The 22,260-nt window shown below is 44.5% G+C and overlaps 1 protein-coding gene and 1 long non-coding RNA gene across 2 annotated transcripts in view; one reads left to right on the plus strand and one right to left on the minus strand.

Annotated features, from left to right (window-relative positions):
- WNT3 (Wnt family member 3) overlaps window positions 1–8,675 on the minus strand; it is a 41,853-nt gene extending 33,178 nt beyond the window's left edge. Inside the window, exon 1 of the mRNA XM_026043680.1 lies at window positions 8,595–8,675. Within this exon, the coding sequence (XP_025899465.1) occupies window positions 8,595–8,674 (80 nt within the window). The 5' untranslated portion in view covers window position 8,675. The remainder of the gene's footprint in view (window positions 1–8,594) is intronic.
- Window positions 8,676–9,162: 487 nt separating this feature from the next.
- LOC112951066 lies at window positions 9,163–13,708 on the plus strand. Its single transcript, XR_003250131.1, has 2 exons — window positions 9,163–9,224; window positions 12,604–13,708. It is a non-coding gene; the product is annotated as an uncharacterized LOC112951066 (long non-coding RNA).
- The last annotated feature ends 8,552 nt before the right edge of the window (window positions 13,709–22,260 follow it).

A 22,260-nucleotide genomic window follows, 5' to 3' on the forward strand; every position in this document is an offset into this window, starting at 1 on the left:
AAAAAAAAAAAAAAAAAAAGCATATGCCAATAGAAGGCTAAAATTAAAATTTGACTAATTTAAGGAATATGGGATACTTCTAAATGAAGGATATGTAGATTATAAAGCCAGTTCCTGAGTTCCTGGCACATCTTACTGAAAAATCACTGTTAAATCCACTGAGTGGTATTGGGACCAAGGAAGAATGAGGTTACGAACATAAGCAGGAGACAGTGCGCACTGTGTTTGTCTCGTACTAACAACAGCCAGCTGAAAACAAGTGTCTAGTTTGTGTTGGTTGTGTGACTCTGTCTTCAGAGAGGAATCAGAAGCTCAGCAAGGTGCTTTCAGCCCTTTCGGAGATCAAATAGAAAGTGCAATGGCAGCAGAGTGCTGGCAGCAAGACGTCTCTGAATAAATCACATTGCTAACCTAATTGACCGCGATTCATATATGTTAACCACAAGCACTGTTTAAACTGCTTTCTGTGGATTTCCATAGAAATTCTTTAAAACTGGCTACTTGGATATTCTCTTGCTTTTTGGTATGAAATCTAGCCACCGATTTAAGTTAAATTGTTTGACTTGGCAGTGGAGGGACCTGGATGAGCATCACTGAGACCCTAGCAGCAGTCTCAGGTGGGAGATAATCTTCTACCTCCTGACTATCAGCTCTGGTGAATACGTGAGCAGTGTGTTCCCAGGGCCTTCCCAATAGGTGGAAATCAGGCAGCCTCAGAATGTCAACTAAGTTGTCAAAGTGCAGTCTGAAAGTCAGAACTGATCGAGTGATTTTAGAGTCGTGTCATTTGAGGGCTCAGACTGCCCAGTGCTGCATTGTGCCTGCAAGGAGGAAGAAGAGGCTAAAGATGTTCATGAGTCCCTCCTTGGCTCACACACTCTGTAAGACATTGCAACTGCCATGCAGCAGCTGGATATCTACAGAGGGAAGATAAATGCAATGAGAAAATAGTAGCTAACGACCTGTCATGACCTAGCTTTGGTGGCAATGATATAAATCTGGACACAGAACAGGATCTGTAGCACACAGCAGGAGCCATGTGAGTAACCATAAGGGTTCTCCTTGGCATGTGTGCTTTGGACCATAAGTTGCCATTGTAAGCATTGGCCTGTCACATGGATGGGAGTTGGCTTAGTTGTGTTCAAGTTCTAATGAATGTCCTACCCTCTGATAGACTTGCATAGGGACCAAGTAATCCTAGAACTGTAGAGCAGTTTGCATCTTTTGTAGCTTTGCTGTAGGTTGACAGAGGCATATAAAAAGGATCCTTGAATGTCTCTCTCCCTGCTTTGGACAGCACACGCCACAGCACCAGTCCATCATGGCTGTGGCTTTGTGAAGCTGAGGACAAACCCTCAAGGATGGACCCTCCCCACCTCAGTGGGCACCTCAGTGGTCCGGGGCTGCACAACTGTCTTGGAAAAGGATGTTCTCTTCATGCACAATCCGAACCTCCCAAGCCCCATCTTGTGGCTGTTGCCCTTTGCTGTATCACCTAGCACCACTCAGAAGAAATCAGCTCCCAAATATTGCCCTTGAAGAAGACACAGATGGCTGTTAGTCTCTGTTTGGCCAGGCTAAATGAGCTTGTCTTACTCTGTTTCTGCTTGGAGAATCACAGAATCACAGAATATTCAAGGTTGGAAGGGACCTCTAGGGATCATCTAGTCCAACCTTCCCGCTCAAGCAGGCACACCTAGAGCATGTGGCACAGGGTGGCATCTAGGCGAGTTTTGAAGACCTCTAGAGAGAAGCCTTGCCCAAGTCTCTGACCGCCTTGGTAACCTCCATTGGCCTTCACTAATTTCTCCACATCCCTCTTGAACTGGTCAGCCATCTCAGGATGCAGTGTTTTAAGCACAGCTTTCCAAGAGCCAGAGAGAGAGACGACAGCTTCTCGTAAACTACTGCCACGCTCCTCCTCCAAATGTAGCCCAGGATGCAGTTCATTAGTTTGTGATGAGCACAACCGTGCTTCGTATTCACCTAGATGCCCATCCCCAGTCCTCTCCAGCACAGCTGTTGCTGTGTTGTATATGTCAGTGAGAAGTAAAGTCTCTACTTGACCATATCAAAGAAAGCATTAACATATAGCTGTGAAAGCAACTCAGCCAAACAGCTAGTATGGGAATTTGTAGGCTGGTGGTCTGTACACCTTGCAGTCAGCCCTGCATTAAGCAGGTTAAACATCAGGTGAGCAGAAGTGCCCTTTTTTTCTAGGGCGCTTTTAGAGGGCTGTTAGGAGGGTGCTTACCTTTATTAACTTTATTAAAGGTTGCTTTGGAATGAAGCATTTTTTGAAGCATTTTCCAATGACAAGACATGTGGTTTGCAATTAAATATCCTCTTAAAAGCTTGTGACCATTTAAATTTGCTTCTAAATCTACTTATGAGAATAATAGCACAGATCTCTGCTTAAGGGCAGAGACACATTATCTGTGAGTCACAGCACTTCTCTGTACGTTCATTCAGCCCTGGACTTGAGCTGGCCCTGCAGAACGGAGCAGACCCCTGGGGCTGAGGCACTCCAGGAGACAAGAGTGGTTAACTTTCAAGGGAATGACAGGGTGCTCAGGGAAATGCACAGATTTCTTATTATTTAGATCTTTACCTTTGTGTTCTAGTTTTTTGTTCTAGTAGCATTTTGAAGCTGACACTGAACTCAAGATGCTCCCATGCTGGGGGAAAAAAAGAACCAGCTATATGGGCTATCTTAGCGCCACCATGGCTTACAGCAGTTTTGAGGTTCATAGGGCTATACTCTCCTCAGAAGCTACCCTCTGGTCATGTTTGGAGCTGCACCTCTATATCTGCAGAAATGAATCTGAATTTCAGCTTGATCTTGGACAGGTTTTGTTACGCAGTGTTGTCTGAGAGTCTCATGGGCCACGTCTAGCTGTTTAAACTGCCAAACAAGTCCTTTAAAACCAACATCTGGAACTCTTACAGCCATTTAGTGGTTTCTAGCTATTTTCGTGAGCAGCAGAACATCATCCCACCATCCTTCTTTGATACCTTTGTCCTCACTGCAGTCCCTGGGCAGCTTCACCTCCAGCCTTGGCAGACAAGTTTTGACACATCAAAGCAGACACATCTGGCGTATGGCATCACCCCACCAGGCACTTGCCTGTTCCCTCTGGCAGACGTTAGTGCCCCTCCAGCAGTAAGACAATACGGTTTAATGCATCAGCTCTACCAGCTGAGAGCTTCTGGGCTCCCCAGTACAAGAGGGACGTGGAGCTTCTGGAGAGGGTCCAGAGAAGGGCAACCAGGATGATTAAGGGAATAGAACATCTCTCGTATGAAGAGAGGCTGAGTGAGCTGGGCCTGTTTTCTCTGGAGAAGAGACGGCTCAGAGGGGATATGATTAATATGTATAAGTTCAGGAAGGGAGAATGCAGGGAGGAAGGGGACAGGCTGTTCTCACTGGTGGCCAGCGACAGGACGAGGGGTAATGGCCATAAGCTGAAGCACAAGAAGTTCCGTCTCCAGGTGAGGAGCAACTTCTTTACTGTTAGGGTGACAGAGCAGTGGAACAGGCTGCCCAGGGAGGTTGTGGAGTCTCCTACTCTGGAGGTTTTCAAAACCCACCTGGATGCCACCCTGTGCCACATGCTGTAGGTGTGCCTGCTTGAGCAGGAAGGTTGGACTAGATGATCTGTAGAGGTCCCTTCCAACCTTAAATATTCTGTGATTCTGTGATTCATGTGCTGGCACAAGCTGCTGATAGAGGAGCTTCGGCTTCACGTGCAAGGCCGGGAGCTGGAGCAGCACTCTAGGCTCAAATGGTAGGTGCTGTCAATTCTCTCAGTTACACACTTCATCATTTTATTAATCATTTTTTGCCAGAACTGGCTGCATTTTAAGGTATAGGGAAATTATACCTGGGGTTATTTTTCTTCTTTGTAATTCACTAGCAGCTGGATTTGCATCAGGAAATTCACTCCTGTAGTCTGATTCTGAACTGCAATTTTACATTTTTCTTTTAAATACAGGTTTAAGGGCCACATGTATATAACAAACACGAGGTTCAAGATATAAGTATTTTGAGACTTCAGAGAGTGAAAGAAGAAAGGGTGAACAGACGATGAACAGAATGAACTCTCCCATTCGTTTCAGCAAGGTGAAACACTTAAAGCTGGAGAACATAAACCACATGCCACCCCATACTGCATCTACATGCAAATGGTTTTCATATATGGGTTTTTCCAAATGAGGAAGCTACTGTAGGATCAGTGAAAACTTGTTTTCAAGTTTCTATCTGCCTCTTCCCAGAGGCCCAAGGCCACTGCGATCCTCAGTGAGCTGCCAAAGCCTCCAGTCTCTTGAAAATATCTTTGAGGGATAAAAAATAAAATTTAATAACATATAATGGACGAAGTCCTTCTTCCAGTTGCCAAACCGTCTGTGTAGAGACCAAGAAAGGCTGGATGGGGAGATGCACTATGCTAGAGTCATAATTATGTGCAGTGACCTGTGTCTTGAAGATCCATGAAAGAGTGAAGCTGGTCTTTACTCCAGAGTCCCTGGGTCCACTGGTGGCTCCAGGACTGACTCCTTTTCCCAGCCTGGTGAAGTGCTAGGGCTTTGAAGAGTCCTTGCCCCACTCAAAGGTGAGTGACGTACGTGGGAGAGGAGAGCATTTGGTATTTCTCCTCAGCGCATGGGTGAAACCATCTTTTTGGTTGTCTCCTTAAGCCCCTTCATACCCATCACCAATCTGAGAGCAGGTTTCTAGTTGTTTTTTGGGCCACAGTATCTCTGTGAGATCAAACCAGCACAGCTCTCTGCATGGGTTGGATAACCCCCTTTGTATAAATTCTCTCTGGACAACTAACGTACCTGAAAGTTTCAGGGCCTGTCCGTCAGCCTATCTGCATTCAACTTTGCCTAGTCTTACATACCTTCATATATATCATCCCCCAGACAGAACTGTGTGCTGTTATGCCTGTTGTTAGGAGGGCATATGGATTTGACATTAAAAAACTGATTATGGATGTGACTACAGTCGCTGCTGCCCCTTCTGCAGGCACCCAGGAGCATCGTTGATCTGACCCAAGGCCACTAGCTGCAAGATTGGCCTTGCAGCAACGGCCTCATCGCCTCCTTTGCTTTCACCAATGCCATCCCTAAAGGGACAGGAAAAGCAGCAGGCCTGGGTCTCCTGGCCTCCCCATGTGTCTTCATCTCTTCCTTTGGGGCCTCTCCTTCCTTACAGCAGCTCAGCTGTAACCCAGGCAAGGAAGGTGTTGTACAGTATATCCAAGGAAGCTTTTTTTTAGCATCACCATCAGTGGTCTCATAGGCAGTGGTTCAATGACCTTTTTGCATCTGTGCCACATTTGTCCCTTTTCACTGCAATTACAGGGTGGAAATTTTGTCAAAACCTGTCCCTTTTGCAAAATGCAAGGCCCTTCTCAATGAAGATTCATGTACAGTCTGCAATATCCCTGGACCTTGCTCATGCATTGCCTAGGAAAATGCAGCTTTATTGGGGAAGGGACTGTGCTGGGGAGTTGATAGCAATGGCTGATAACAATCTTGACTGTTGCCCCTTGGTCTTGTTGGCTTTACAGCCAGCCTCCCTCACCATCCTGCTGCCCTGTTGCCACCCGCTCTCCTGGGCCCCCAAGATCTGTGTTTGCACAACAAGCCTATCCCTTTTCGAATTAGTAAAAGAAAACTCAGTATAAACGCTCAGCAGCTTCATCTTTCTGCTTTTATCCTTCCCTCTGCACTGCCAGTGATGTGCTTGCTGGCGCTGTTTGACTACACTCTGGGGCGGATGAACTGTTCCAGACATCCCTGAGCTCCTCCGCTCGGTTCTGAGACCATGTTTTCCCCGCACATCTTTTCTTTGTGTATTCCCAGACACTGCCTCCCCACTACAGAAACTACAGAAACATTTTTTTTTTCTCCATTTAGACCCACAGCCATCAATAGGGATGAACCTCTTACAATCTGCAGACGAAATAATCTGCTTAGGTTTAGGTGAAGAAATAGTCTCTATATAGCAGAGCAACAGCAATACCCAAAGAGATTGCACTGCCATCATCGGAGATTATCCGCCAGTGCTCTTGGGGTCCTGCAAAAGGGACAGTATTCCCAAAGGTCTCATATTCAGCAGAAGAAATGCTGCCAATCTCCCTGTCCAGCCCGGCCTGGGGAGCTAGGGGAGCTGATGGAGACCCTTCACCATCTCTGCTCCCCTCCGTCTGCACGCAGGCATGCTCAGGCCTGTGAGGGGGACTCCTGCCCCAAAGCCCGCTCTGCACCTGAAGAGCACTGGTGCTCAGGAAAACAACCTGAAAGGGATTGTTTTTTAAAAGAATATACCTCTCATTAACCTGGAGAGGACAGTGAATTCAGCACCTCAGTGGATATTTAGCGCTTTCAGTGGGACTGAAGGAGACACTGAATTTTGCAAGCTGGGGGAAGCTTTGTGTCTGTCTGAGCAGTCAGGGAGCTCCCAATATTTCAGTCCTTCTCTTCTCTCTGCCTGGAAGAAGCCACTAAAACCTTTTGCTGGTTTTGCTATCCTGTCCCCAGCCCCAGTCCCTATCTGGGGTATCTCATCTCACTGCGTTAGTGCAGCAGAAACTCTCTGGCACCTTGTACACTGCCCAAATCTCCTAAAATGTGCAAGATGCAGGTTTATGAAGTGAAATTCTGCGCACAGCTCACTTTTTTTTTTTTTGTCATATGCTGCCTGCCATGACCTGGGTATTTCAGCTCATCTCCTGCAGTCTTGCATCTCTTCCATATTATCATTCCTTATGGAACAAATTGGAACCAGTTTTGGGGAAGCAAAGGGCATGGCCAGGACACTTGTCTGTGGTGTCTTCTGCTGGAAACAGGGAGAGGCATTTTGCAAGGGGGAAGATATTCTTTTGAGAGAGGGGAGAAAAACCAGACCTTTCCTTCAAGGAGATTTGGGTTCCTCGCTCTGGAAGCGAAATCCCTCCTGATTCAAGTATTAAATCCTGATTTATATCAGAGCCTGAGGCAGGTCAGGAATCAGCGAGACCCTGGGAGAGCTGATGTCACCGCAAGCTCCCGTTGCCCCATATAGTTTCCAGTGGCAGGTTGTTCCCTTTGGATCCCGCAAGGCAATTTTGACCCGTGCTGCTACCCGCTGCACACCCCTACTTAGACGCGCTGCTCCCCACGTGAATGGGAAAAGGGCATAAAGAATCAAAGCGACGTGATCTATATTTCCGTAGTCTACTCTGCCTCAGGCTCAGGCCCTGAAGTTAAGCAGCTGTGGTTGGGGTGAGGAAATCATTTAATTCTTTGAGAAAACATGCTGTGATTTAGCCATTTCATGAACCTGCGTAGCTTTTAAACAATTCCTGAGCGGGGACTTCTCATTGTGCTCTTGGTCTTTCACTACTGCGGCTGCACATATTCTTCCGTAAAGTCCACGGCAATAAGCAGATTATCGAAAAAAAAAAATCGGCTTTCCAAGCTCATTTCTGAATATTCCCAGACATGGCAGTCCATTTCCAAGTTCACTCCCACCTACTTCTTGCCATCTCCATGTTGGCACTGAAAGGATCTAATTCAGGAATAATAAAAAAAGGACTTTTCTGGGAAGGCTAAAAAGGATGAAAATCATCCGAGAATCTCTGTAGCACTAATTCCAACATCTCCCTCTTTGCCCTGTGGAACATTAGGCTTAAAGCCTCTACCTGGAACACAGAGAAACTTAATGAGATTTATTCCAATGAGAAATCCTACATTATGCACAGAGAAATTAGCTGAAATATTCTGTTATGCAACTCACTGCCTGCTATGTTTAAATGACCTCAAATTTTATTCTGAATTTTTTATTTTAAAGCTCTTCCTATTGCATTCTGTTAATAATATATTTATTTTTAACATGAGGAATAACTCAGCTCACTTATCAGTTAGATATAAAATACAACTCCTTTTGTTTTTTCTTTCTGTTGTTTTTGTTGTTGCTGCAAGAAAATATGTGACATTTCTATAAATATAAAGAACAAAACCCATCTTTGAGGAATTTTACTAATGAATATTTTCTCAGGTGCCATTTGCGGTCTCAGTTTATTTGCTGGACTAAATTCACATGACAGAATACAACAAAAGAAGAGAAAGAAGTCCAAAAACTGCATCAGCCAAAAAGAAAATAGATTTTTTTTTTAAAAAACAGGATTGATCACACTTTGATGGAAAAGGAGGAAAATAATGGCTAAAAAGCCTTGCAAGAGACGAAATTTCTATTGCACAAGAAAATCAAAACGCATTCGTTTACATCTAAAACAAATGACCATGCCTACAGTGACAAAAATGGAGAAATTAAGAGTGGTGGGGAAGACTCCATTTGTGCAAAGAGAAGCTTAGACACTGTCCTTTAAAAATAACCCCAAACTTTTCATTAATTATCAGGAAAATCTGAAGAAATTATGCTTAGAATCAAACATGCAATCGTAGCGAGCTCAGCAGGGCTAAGGATGAAAAGGAAGGAACACGCGTATATACACAAATCCCATTGCTAATAATTAATTAATCCATTAATCAATCATAGGAGGAAGGAGGGAAGCGGGGCGGGGGGGAGGGGGAAGAAATCTTACCACCAAATTGGGTAACCGGCTAAGACCTTTGTGCCATTGAAGAGAAAAGATAAAATTAATCCAAGCAGGTGGTAATCCATTAGTCCAGGCTGGTGGAAGGGGAAAATCTCAGCGAAGTTTTCAGAAAAACATTAAGTGTGAAAATGAAGACCGCCCCCCTTCCCAGGAAAAAAAAAAAAAAAAAAGGAAAAAAAAAGGAAAAAAAAAAGAAAAAAAGAAGAGTTAAACAAAGTCCCTTGGAAGTGCGAATGACTTTCTGGCTTGTCAGAAACACACCTCTCCAAGCCTTTTTCCCTGTAGATCATCCAAAAGCGTCTATTAAAAAGTGCAGGGCTTGGGGATGTCAGCAGGCAGCCAATCAGACCGCATGGCCCAAGGTAAGGGATGAGTCTCCGCTCCGCGCTGTCAATCACGCTCTCCTCCCCCTCTACCCCACAACTTTGTTCCTAGCCCTCGCTTCCACACTCCAACTCTCTTTGCAAGAGACCTTACTGGGCTAGAGAGGGGTTTTTTGGTGGGGTTTTTCTTTTTTCTTTTTCTTCTTCTTTTTTTTTTTTCCCCCTCAAGTTCACTTAGAAACCCAGGATGCACAGACTCTGCTTCTGCCTTGGTGCTCCAAGACGTTGCAAGGTAAGGATGAAGGCTCATGGTGACCGCGCTTAATCTCATGGCGGGGGTGAGATAGACAACTTATTCTTTAGATGGAGAGGGAGGTGAATATTAACCCTTGCGGGAGGGAGACAGAGTTGAAGGGAGCACCAAAGAGAAAGAATAACCCTCTGAAAGTCTATCAGTATGTTGAAGTGAACCCCATGGACAAAACTGCTTATAAACTTGAAATGAAAGCAGCACTGCCCGGGCTTTTAGTGATTTGTGGGTGGGATGGATGAAGCGGGGAAGAAATGAGAAAAAAAATGCCATGTCATGGTTAGCGTGGAGGAGAAAAAAGTGAAGGTGTTCTATTAATTAATGTCTTGTGAAGTGCAAAAAAATGAAAATATTAATCAAAAAAAAAAAAAAATCCTGAGTGCAATAAGAAAAGATCATTACAAGCACTATCAGTTCTCTCTGCAGGTAGCATGTTGCAAATAGACCCAGTTTTCCTTAACTATCTTTATTATTGCATAGGGGAGCTGTATTTGCGGGAACTATCGTGTTTGAGTAGCAAGGCGAGGGGATGGCTCAACAGAAAGAATGGAGAAGTCAAAAACAAAAAAAGGATCTTTTGCTCACAGAGCATCCTGAGCCCTCACAGCTCCACTGTTTTCAGTGAAACTGCCATTTACAACTGTCCGGAAATTAAGCTCTTTATCAATAACAACCAAACTAATGCAGTAGAGAGCAATGGATATAAAAGAGGTCCAAGGTCCTGCCTTGAGCAGCTCAATGCATCTGGTGGTTTCAAATGCTACAAGACCTTCTCCTGGTATAAGGCGCTGAGTGTAAATTAATTACTCGGCAATTTATTATAGGGATGCACCTGCCTCATCTTGCTCTCTTTCTTGATTCCCATTTCATAAAGACTTTACTGTTTTTGGACACTGAGCTAGAGCAGAGCTGCCTCAGCTATTCTCATGGATGCTAAGCAATTTTTTTGCCCATTATGGGTCCAGGGCAGGACGTCCACCACCTCCCTTCTCTGCATATTGCCTCTTCATCAATCCCTGAATCTGCTGCAAGGACTATGAGACCCCAGGCTTGGGTCAATGGGTTTACCAACCATCATATTAAACGTGGCTTGTTCCTCTTGTAAGATTTCAAATTCCAAAGCAAATACTAGTTGTCTGACTTTGAAAATCTTACATCACACCTAGCTTTGTTTGACTGATTTCAATCACTTGGTTTTACTAAGCAAAGGTTTTGAAATACACTTGGAGACCCATGGATTTAATCTGTTCACCAAATTAAACCGGGAATGTTCCCAGATCTGAAACTTTATTTTCCGGGTTGTTAGATCTGAAGCATAGACCCTGTCACAGTCCCGACCTGGGAAATACCATTGTCCTGAGCAACATTCTTTTGCCACGATTTCAGGCTTAGCATGGCATAGGAACTATTCCTAAGAGATCCGTAAGATATGACCCTATCTTTTGAGAGTCAAGTTTAGTAGGATCCATACAGGCTGTTGTCTGTCCCTGTCTGTCTGTTTCCAATACCAAACAATGGTCACAGTCACTTTTAAACTACTAAGACTGACATAGTCATGGCACATAGCTGGAGAGACAATAATTGTTATGGACAAAACCAGACCTTAAATTCTTTTTCAGATTTGTACCTCTGTTGGTGAATGATTAGGAGGTCCACATAGGGAATAGGAAGTAAAAGTACTGGGTGAAAGTGTTTTGGTCACTGAAATATCAAACTGTTAGGAGCAAGAGACTGAAGGGAGATATCTCAGATGATCCTATAGGTGACTGACACGCCATAAAAAGGATGAAAAATCCAAAGCAGCACAGAAACCTGATTTGGGAAAGCTTCTTTTGGAATTTGAATTGAATGACAAGTCAGAGTTGGAGCTTGTGGGACACTCACCCACAGAACAGAGAAAGATGGGACACTGGCAGATGTCGTGGCTGGGACATTCCCATCCATTGGATACCAGAAAACAATGCAAACTGCTTTCTATAAACTTCTTCAGGTTAGGATTACAAATCAAGGCAATAAGAAGCCAAATGGTGCTTCTTCTTCACACAACAAAATGTGTGAAAGTGAGCTAAGACCCTAGATCAAAAGACTTAATTTGCTGTTTACTGGAAAAATTGATGTGTAGCAGTGTTGCCTTAAGAGGTGCTGTTTTAGCTAAGAAGCAGAGATGCCAAGGGGCTCACCCACATTTCACTAACTGCCAGAGTCACATTGATGTCGCATCAGGGAGCATCGCATTTTTGTAAGGATTTGACCCCAAGCTCATCAGAGGCCAAGGAACAGCCCTCCATTGACTTCGATAGGTCAAAGTGTGATGTGATCAAGTCTCACATTGAGTTCCTTGTCCTCGCAAACCTTTTAACTTCTCCCATCCATTACTCTATCTTTTCTGAACATCAAGGACTGTTTGTCCCACAGTCAACAGGAATTCATGATGTCCTCCTTTTTGGGAAGATACTATGTGCTTTTGAGTATGTCTAAAGTTGTTTGCGCTTGGAGATCCTGTAGGTTCTGTGACCAGAGGTCGTTATGGTCTCTCACACGTGATGTCATAGACTGATACAGAATAATCGGGTCAAAGTGAATCTTGGCTCCAAAATTCTCCCACTGAAATGAGTAAAAAAATGTCCATTAATTTCACTTGTATTAGTCTAGGCCCATGAAGCAAAATGACAAGCATTTCTTAACAGGGATCATGGCATGTATCATTGGTATGAAGATGATGTTAGACATAAAACTTATAGACTTTCAGTTTTCTCTGATAATCTGATCCTTAGATGCTAAAATCACCCTGGGGATATTTCATGCTAACCTGAACAAATATATTTATATATGATATATTTCATAAATAAAAATATTTATATGTCCTTCTGCAAATCCTACTTTTAAATATACTATCTAAGAGGATATGACAGTTAACAAAAGATTGCAATTTCAAAATTTCACCTATAGATGCATCCTCATGCTGTTGACTGAGTTTTATTTACTGAGGGCCCTTAGAATTCAGGCATTGGTCTGAATAATTTGGCAATACCCAAGTTCGAATAAGCCCTGGAACAAATAATGTGAGGATGCCAGAGGTCTGGCTTCAAGAGCTCCAGGACCGATGAGGACAAGTCCTTTTGCCTTTACGAAGTCAGTGTATAAGTCTTTCGGTATCGTTCTAGCAATGTAGTAGAGCCCATGGCAAGCTTATTGTCTGTAGGTGTTCAGGCATTAGAAGAGATCCTTTGATTCATTCTAACAACCATTCTAACATCAGTCCAGCAAAATGTCACTATGATCTCATTAAAGACATAATTCTCTTTCTCCACAGCATAATGCAGGACCGTGCTCTGACTTTTGTCGCTTTTCCTTCTTTTAGGTTCTGTGTCCTTCATGGGAATCAACTGGCAGAAAGAAGCCAAGTGCTCAGGGAAGTTGTTGGGACCATGCAGTCTGCCTGGATTTTGTCTCATTGCGCATTTCAGTAAACCAAGCAGTTGATGAATGCGATGCACCAGGACCCAAAATCATTCCTGCTGCACTGCTGTTCACCATCGTCACCATGACACCATTATCTTTGTGACACATAGAGGCTTACTCAGACCATACCAAGAAGGACAAGAAATGAATGACCTGAGATTGTTGCAGCCAGAGAGGGTTCAGATGCCTGTCAAGATGTGTTAGGGAAGGTAGAACTCATACAAGAGCAAGTATCCTCTCTGTAGCTCTAAGCAATTCCATTACAGTGCTTGATTTGCAGATCAACTTGGATTCAATGGTGGAAAAAAAACCCTGTTGCTAGATGTTGAACTGCCCATTCTGGTACTTCTGGGCAGAGCCAAAAACACACCTCTGCCATGCTTGTATGGGTTCCTCAGTATGAGTGGCCTTTAGGTAGTGCAAGATCTCCGAAGCAGATGAGTTTATTGTTTTGTGGAACTAAATTTTGGCCTTAGTATCTAAAGTGGAGGTAAAATAGCAATTAGTTTTTGGTGATGCTCACTTTTAATCCTAAAATAAATCCATATTGGAAAATATGTAAAGACCTGAAGCAATCCTCTTCCAAATAAAAATGAAGAACTTGGTGCATTCCAGAACTAAACTGCTAAAAACTTATGTCTTTCTGAGGCCTGGGTTTGCTGCTAATTTATTAACAATAATATTAATGTTTGTCCATAAATTTAGTTGTCCCTCAGCTTTCTTGGCCATATATCCTCTCTTGTAGATATTTATGTTCCCTCTGTCCTTAACAAACTCTCCTCTTCCACTCTTTTCTGACCCTTCCTATCTCAGTTCATGGTAGCTGGACACATCAAAGTACAATCATTACCTGGAAACATAGAATCTCATGTTAATAATTGAGCATTATGATTTAGAGCTCCTCAGTGAGTATTACATCACTTCTCGCCTTGTTTAAATGAGAACTTAATATATTTTTGTATATTTTCATGTATCTTCTCAATGTGCTCCATCACGAATGATGTTGGGGTATGCTCCAACACATTCACAGTGCATGGACCCACTTAGCCTACCATTCCCTTTCATTATATGCCTTGAATCCATGCTTTCTCCAGCTAAGTTTTATTGAGATCTGCAAGTAAGTTCATGTGCTGTAGTGCATTGCAGGAAAGGTGCTCTAGGTGACCTTGCTCTAGGTGACTCTAGGTGCTCTAGGTGCTATGTGCTCTAGATGACCCTGCATGAGCAGGGGGGTTGGACTAGATGACCTCTGAGGTCCCTTCCAACCTTAAGCATTCTATGATTCATTCTATGAAAGCTGCCTTCTCGTGTCTGCCGGTCTGCTATGTTCAAGGGAGCTCTGGGTATAGGTGATGTGTGAAGCTTTTGGGTGCCTGCAGAAGAAGCAACCATGGAGGAGTCCTATCCACTAGGATAGTAAGATATTATTTTCTTGGTCAGATGAGCACTATGATGACATTTCTCCTTGATATTTCTCTGAAACGATTCCCTGGCTGAAGATGCTAAAGGTTGAAACATGACTCCTTTTTCTGTTGAGACATGAAACAAAGCTCGTTCTGTGTATAAAGGAGGAGAAAGCTGGGATTTAGACTAAGGTCTGGTGTCAACAGAGATGATGGTGGAGCTCTTAGCATAGCAAAACTCCTCAGAATTGTTTTTATCATTTCAGTAAAAAGTTCATACTCTTCAGCAAACACTCTCCCTCCACTCCCTTCAATTTTTTTCTACAAACTCTTCTCATTCCACAGTACAGCAATCCTGCACTGCTTGTCTAAGATATTTTGTCTCTTTCAGAGATGCTATAAGCTCTTTTTTTACCACGGTTTTCATGTCCCAGAAGGTGTTGTGGCCAAGGATATTGGACTTCCATTTTTGCTGGAAACAAGCGTTTGCCATATTGTTGTACCTGTTGTCATACACAAAGGGAACTTGGGGTTGGTTGTGCTCTTGCCTTTGCCAATGACTCCTACTGTGATTCTGATAGGTCAGATTTCTTATTTGTGCCTGTATTTCCTGCTTGCAAAATTTTGGAAGCAGTCACTTTTATGTGTGTTATATTAAGTCCTCTGGGAAAGAACTCCCTCACCCTCTGGTTGTGTGCAAACCTGAGCTAGAAATCAAGGTACCTCTATGAATCACAGACTTCATAATAAAAATAGATGCTGCTGATGCTACCAGAGATATGAGCAGAACTGCATCCCAGTTCTTGTATTTGAAGGCCAGAATGAATGATAAATGCTCTTCCATCTTCTTTCTTTTTTCTCCTGGAAAGATGTGGAAATGTTGGATGTTGCTTGCTCCACCATTACTCTTAAATATAGACACTGTTTCCAAATGCATTGGTGCTACTGAACTGGAACTGTTACAGACTTTGAATAAAATCATCTTTCTTTCAGACTGTCACCTCCTTAACTTCCTTTAGCAGTTCATACTCTGTTTGCACGAGTCATACTCTGTTTAGCTTTTTAAGACACTTTCTTCTATCTTGCTATGGAGATCTGTAGAAATGAATCACCTAATGGAGCCTCGGGACACGGAGAGCTAGCACTGAAACTCATATTAAACTTCAGTAAATACAGTAAATCCTTGCTTTTAGCCAAGTTTTCTGTAGATCTCTACATTATGAAGATTTCAATGTAAATCTTAAGGAATGTAAATGTTATCTTTGATTGACACAATTTTGCCTGAAACTGTGTTGACCCACACTGTATCAAGGAAGAATATTGCTTCAGCGAAGAGCTTAGAGAGGCAATAGTTGTGATGAAGCCCTATAGCCTCCTCTATTCACTTTCTATTCTTTTATCCAAGGATGATTGCACTCATCCCTACTCTCTTCTGAGATAAGGGAAGATCAGAGTCTGGCAGAGGAGATCATCTGTCCCATCAGCTGTCAGTTGCTCTTGTGGAAATTATTTCCAGGTCACTTCTAGTACCCTGTTCAGCCTTCATAGCTGAAGGACGTCAGTCAGGTGGGCTAACACGCAGGGCAAAAGTGCCCTTGCATATTTTTCATCAATTTGAAGCAATATCTTAGGATACAGAAGAAGTGTGATTAAGATAATTGAGCACATGTAGAGCATGGATTGTCAGTGTGTGTGTATGTGGTCTAAACAAAGGTGTGTGTGAGCAAGCATAGGTGGCCAAAGACAATTTGTAAATGAATGGTTGTAGAGGTACATGGTCTTGCTGTTGAGGAAACAGACTTAACACAAGCCCCAGAGCTCTCTGGGGAACAGATCCACTGTACAAAGCATTTCATGGTTAGTGTACACTGTCTCCAGTCGCATGGTGCAGAGCAATTTTATACCCTATGTCTCTGAGGCCAGCCTTGCTCTACAAGACAAGGAGAGCTGCCTTTCACAACTGCAGTAAATCTGACTAATTGGACTAACTGAGCCTGTGAAGAAACTATGCCCCAGGTCTTGGGCTTGTTTGAAAACAGTTCTGTCTCTGACATCTGGAGGAATGCATCACAGGCACTGGGGGAAGGGATGGAGAGCAGAGAGAGCAGAGCCATGCTGCTCCCTTCTTTCCCCAGGACTCCAACCTGGGAATATCCTAAAGGCTGTAAAATATATGGTAAAAAAATGGGACCACATATTTTTACTGCAGGCCAGGATGTTCTGGGTGGAAATCATGGAGCCTTCTGATGCAGGTGAGTGCTTATGGACTGAAAGGAGCAACACATATTTATGTTAAGGTTGCACTTCTCCTGGGCTGTATTGTATGATAGTGGTAGACACTGCCACTGGAGTGATGCTAGAATGGAAGTCTCTGCTCTAGGGATCTACAGGGATCACTACAGATCTCATCTATAACATCTCCACCTACACATGTCCCAATCCTGAAAGTGCCAAGAAGTGAGTGCCATAGTCCAGCACTGCTGGCATATCACCGGAGCAGATATAAACAATAGTTTTGCTCTGTTGATCAGATGACTCTGATGAGCTACACCCTTTCACTTCTCCCATGATAATGGTCCTGCCAAAGGTGTGGGTTAATGGAGGAGATCTCAGTCTTCTTGGGTTATCGTCTGTATTTAAACACCAGGTACGAGGCTTGTGCTGAGTCTAGTATTGCTGTGTGTGGCTAGGAATATGACTGCCAAAGGATGCTATGCTCTGTAGGACCCTCCCCAACAGGTCATGCTGTACCTGGAACCTGATAGCAAGACAAGCTTTCCTCAAGCATGGTCTGATTCAACCTATGTGAACACTCCATGGGTACATGGACAACAGGTCTACATTGACGATGCACCCTTGTGGAGACAAGTCAGCCCAAAAATTCACAGAATCCCCATATACTGAGGTGATACATTTGATCGGCATACGGATGAAAGGCTAAACATCCTTTCAGCCTTTCCCCTGAGCTGAGAGGCTGAAATACTGGGGAATCCACAAATGTGGGTCTGGGCTGGGTCTGAGGCTGGGACTGGCCTAGGTTGGGTCTGCCCTTTGCTGGTCTGGGGGTGGCCGAGGGTGAGGGCAGCTGGCTGGGAGGCCAGTGGGAGGCCTGGAGCTGCGCCGCAGGGATTCAATCCGGGCCCTTGGCAGGGAAGTTTTAATGACACAACAACAACAACAACAACAACAACAACAAAAGAGGAAAGGGGGAAAAGAAGAAAAGGCTCCTGCGGGGCTCGTTGCCACGGAGACCCCAAGGAAGTTTGAACCAGTCCTGCTCTTTTCACAGCCGCCTTTGAGCCAAGGAGGGAATTATGGCTGGCGATAAAAGGAGACATGTGGCCCTTTGCTCATAGGGACCAGCCTCTGCAGTTACGAGTCTTCGGCTCATTTTCCTCCTTGTCTCCTCCTGCAATTATGCATTCTGATCTCAGGCAGGAGAAAAAAAATAACTAGGACAAGTTGGGCACCCCTTGCCCTGGGGAGCCCATCCCTGGCGGGCAGACCGCTATCTCTTCCAGCCACTTGTTCCCCCTGCTGCCACACACCACCCCCACTTCCCCTATAGGTATTAAATTCTTACGCATTTGTTGCTGATAAGCAGCTCGTGCCGTCTGTTGTCACAGCAGCCCTTGCATAAAGCAGTCTTGTAGAGGACGGGGGCTGAAGACCTTTCCTAGCGAGTGGGAGATGGTTTTCCTGTTCATTCTGGCTCCTTGGGATTTTCAGGGGAGGTCTCTGCTGGTGGAGCTGTGGGTCTGGCTGGCCAGATGCAGGAAATAATTGTGAAAAGGATATTCCTTGATTCAATTCTTTTTGATTGAATTTGGTGCTGCCTCCTCCAGTTTCTCCACTGACAGATGCAAATGCAAGTCCCAAAGTCGTGTTGCACTGCTGAGGTTATGTCCTTGCCCATTCCTCTTCATGGTACCTAGACTTTCAGTTTCTAGGGTAAGATGCTGCATGAATTTCTCTTGGGTCCATATGATGCCTACATTCAGATGACTAAAAGGCAAAGTGAAGCCAGAGGCGCAAGCAAGAGAAAGGACCTCCCGCAGGCATTGCACATCAGTGCTTGCAAAGCCTAGCCCAGGCTGCAGCTCCTTATCAACCAGACTCAGCTGGGTGAGCAGAGCCCTCTTCTCCTTTTCCAAGGGCTGTCACAAGCATTTGGGTCTTCTGTCAAAACCATCAGACTCCTGGTGCTGTAGGTGTGACTGTGAGCTATGAAAGACCAGGCGTGGCTGGGAATACGGGATGGGGGCCAAGGCAGGTCTCAGATCTCCCCTCTAGCCCCTAGGACATCACTCCAGAACCTTTTCCTTCTTGTGCTGAGCTACAGCGTTGGCTACTGTGACAAGAGAGAAGCCAAGCCAGGCTGGGTGACTGGTCCCAGCTCCCTCCTGGGTAGATGCCTTCAGCTAAGGGTGACCAGAGCTGTTCCTGGAGTGTATATCCTAGAAGCTGTCCTGAAAGAGGACATATATATGAGTCCCGAAAGAGGACGTATATCTGGGATCACATGAAAAAATCAGATGTGAAACTTGCCTGCTGGTCAAAGCTGAGTGAGATCTAGTCAGCTGCCTATTCGCGCTGGTGAACCTCTCTTACTGGAGACCACCTTGAACAACTAAGAAGTATTTGGACAAGTTCAGGAGAAATATTTTTTCATGACTTTGCCACTTTTTAGTGTCCCGTTTATCCGTCTCTCTCACCTCTGCTCCTTGGGCATGTGATCCTCCTAACTCCAAAGTGGACCTTTTTTTCCCTCCCAGCTCCTATTTTTTTTCTCCCCTCTCCATGGACCTGCTTTGCAATGGATATCTTTCTGGATATCTGGATATCTTTGTGCTTAGTGCTTTCACAAGGAGATGTGCCTTATATGAACGTGCCCACGCCTTATATAAACGAAACAGAAGGACCAGCGAGTGCATGATCATGATCCTGGGTAATAGGAGAAGGAATTTGGTGGCTAAGGGAGCTACACATTGCTCTGGTTTAAGTACCTGTGCCACAGTCTTGTCACAGGAACTGGTTCCCCTCCTGGACTTAGAACTTCAACTATCCTGGTGGTACCCCATTGGCAAACTAGGTGGTAAATCACTGCAGCAAACTGAACTAGTGTAAAAATAACCTTTTTTGTAGGTCTCTGTCACCTGTTGTCACCTTTATATATTGCTTTGTTAGCGTGTTTTAGATAGCAAATGCATAGAAAAATGATTAGGTTTTGTATTAAAGCCTGGTCTCTATGTTCATTTGTCTACATTGGTGCACAGCATGTGCAGCATGCTGTGTCCTGCTTATATTTTGGTGACTTGCGGCTACTCCTCCTCAGTGATCAGGGTTTTTCAGAGTTCAATTTTATTTGCAATGGAAAACATCAGAAGAGGCGATGCAGGCAGTACAGCGACTAATACTGACACTGACCTGCAGACAAATTGCAGCCCACCACTGCTCCCTGTAGTCTGTGAGCTAGGGAACAAACATGTCAGGATGGGTGTGACTTGCTAGAGGAGCAGGGGACTGTGTGACACAGTGCCATCCGGTGGAGCTGCTGCAGCAGACACTGAGCATCGAATTGTCCCCTTGCTGGGCGGATTGAGGCACTGGGCTGTATGTGATGCTCCCCTGGGATCCAGACAAACCGAGACCATTTGGCAAGGGCAAAGGCAGATCCTAGATAACATTCCTTAAGACCTATTGCCCAAGGCCTCGGATGCCTGCAAGTGCTCATCACATATGTGTGCCAGCTGTGAGGATGCTGCAGGACAAGTATTCTGGAACCCCTGCACCGAGGGGACCGGCCCATCACTGGCCATCTCCCCCTGGCACCCTGGGGTGGAGCTGCACAGTGTGATGGAGAGGAAGAAAAACCAGGTTAAAGCTTATCGGCATGGCTAGCATCACGGTGAGGAGTGAAGGGAGCACAGAAACGTCTCATCTCAAGAGCACAGAGACAGAGGGATTCAGGGACACAAGGGCTCAGAAAGTACATAGGGAAAAAAAAAAAGAAGAAAAAAAAAAGAAGAAAAAAAAGCAATTTTCCAAATTTTGATGCTTGCAGGATCCCTGAGGACACAGTACCGCCTGCTGGCCGTGGACGGCAGCAGAGGCACGGATGGAAGGGCTGGGGAAGATGCGGTCCGGGCAGTTTGCTCTTTGCAAGAATCAGAGCAAGGCTCGGGCTAGCTATTCCGTGAGCCCAGTTCTAAATATTTAGGTTGTAACTTTGGTCTCTAAGCCGAACCATCCTGTTAAGGGATAGATTCCCCTTTCAGATAATCACAATCACTGAGAGTCAAGTTGGAACATATTCTGTCTGGGAAAGCAAAGCATTACCGTTCATCAAACAGAGTCCAGCTTAACAAACCCATAGAGAGAGTTTATTTAGGCAGATCCTTATAAATATTTTCATTGGTGACCTGTACTTTAAACAGTGTTCTCAGTGCCTCTCCTATTCTTCACCATGTTGTGTATGACATCAGCTCTTCCTATATTCCTTTTCAGTCCAAATTTTTCTATTCTGTTCTTCTCTCTTTATCTCAACGCAGTATTTACTCTATAACTCTCTCAAATTCTACTCCACTTAAATTTATTTGACTAGGAAATATCAGCTGATTGATTTCAGCCTGAACTGTTAATAGGTTTTAGTATGTTTTACCCTCAGGACCCTGAAGTCTAGCCATGATATTCACACTTTGTTTCTTCTTAGATAACACATTTGCCCCTTTTTAATTTCTGTTTGTCTTGTTCTTGGTTAATTTGTAGGGCTGTTTCTGCCTTCTAGAGTATTTGGTTGATTGCAAAAGAAAACTCTGCACTCTTAGCTGCTAGCCCACACAGTGTGGCCTGGAGACTGTGGTTTAAACAAATCCATAGGATCACAGGTGAAAGCACACCATGCCTGAAAGCATTGTGGGTCCAAATATAATCTAGGACGTGGTCCCATGCTTGGAATATGACCCTGTTGTCTGAGGATGAGAAAGGGGCAGGACAGTTCCCATTGGCTGCACTCTCTGGATTTTACTTTCCTAAACCTAACTTATCTATCAAGGCACTCGACAGATAACTTCTATTTTAAGGACTTTGAAAAGAGCAATTTGTCCATACTTGCAAAAATATCTGCTTGTGCCAATGCACCACCTTGTGGGCACACCCGCCTCAACTGCAGAGCTGAATTCCAGACACCGCAGTTAAGATTCATCTCGCCTAAACTCAGATGCAGATTTGGTCAGAGCCGGGAGTCTGACACCAAGTCCATGGCCCTTTTCCAGTATAGGTGCTTCAGCCTTCAGGTTACATGTGAGCCTGAGACTGGGTGTTCTCAGGAGAAGGCTGGTGAGATGGTCTGAGAAGTGGAAAGGGGAGAACTTTTCTCTGTGTCTTTGGTGCCTTTCCACCATGGGCTGTGCACCCATATATCTCACCTGGGGAAAGTTTGGTGCCCACAGCTGACAACTCTTTTCCCAGACCTTCCACTGAAGGTCTGTTTGAGAAGTTGGCCTTTTCCTACAGTCTTGGCAAGGCTGGCAGCTTTCTGGCATGATCTGACCATTCACAGAGAGCAAATAGGTAGAGAAAAATCCCCTAACTGAGCCCATCATGCGTAGCGCTGCATCCCTACGCTGTTGGCAGAGATCCCCTCTGTGAAACAGGCATGGGTCTTGGCGTGTATTATGAAGACAGAAGTCTTCTGGACTAGGACCAATAGTGTTTTCTCTAGGAATACCTTGAGCCTGCTCTTTTCTTTGATTTTGAGCAATCATATGGCACATGTTGCAAGACTTCAGTCTCACCAACCTTCCTGCCTGGCACAACACCATTTTATCTGGCCAAATAACACCAAGATACTTGCTTCAGGTTGGGCCTGAGGAAGATCTGCTTACTCCATCTCCTTGCCCCTGCTACTGAGACACAGAATGGCAGCACTTCTTACTAGCAAAGGTGAGGAAATCAAGGATTTCAGCTTGTATGCAGGTTCAGACCTGGGACTTATGCTGGAAAATCTGACACAGAGGAATGGAGATGAGTTCATGAGTGCGCAGTTCATAGCATCCCTCATACTATAACATTCTGTGCTGAATAGAAGACATTGGTGCATGTATACTTTGAGTGCAGTGGGTTGCAACCCCTCTTCCAGGTCCTCTAGGGAC

The sequence above is a fragment of the Nothoprocta perdicaria genome, unplaced genomic scaffold, assembly GCF_003342845.1.
Source record: "Nothoprocta perdicaria isolate Ctin4 unplaced genomic scaffold, notPer1 scaffold_336, whole genome shotgun sequence".
Lineage (NCBI taxonomy): Eukaryota > Metazoa > Chordata > Aves > Tinamiformes > Tinamidae > Nothoprocta > Nothoprocta perdicaria.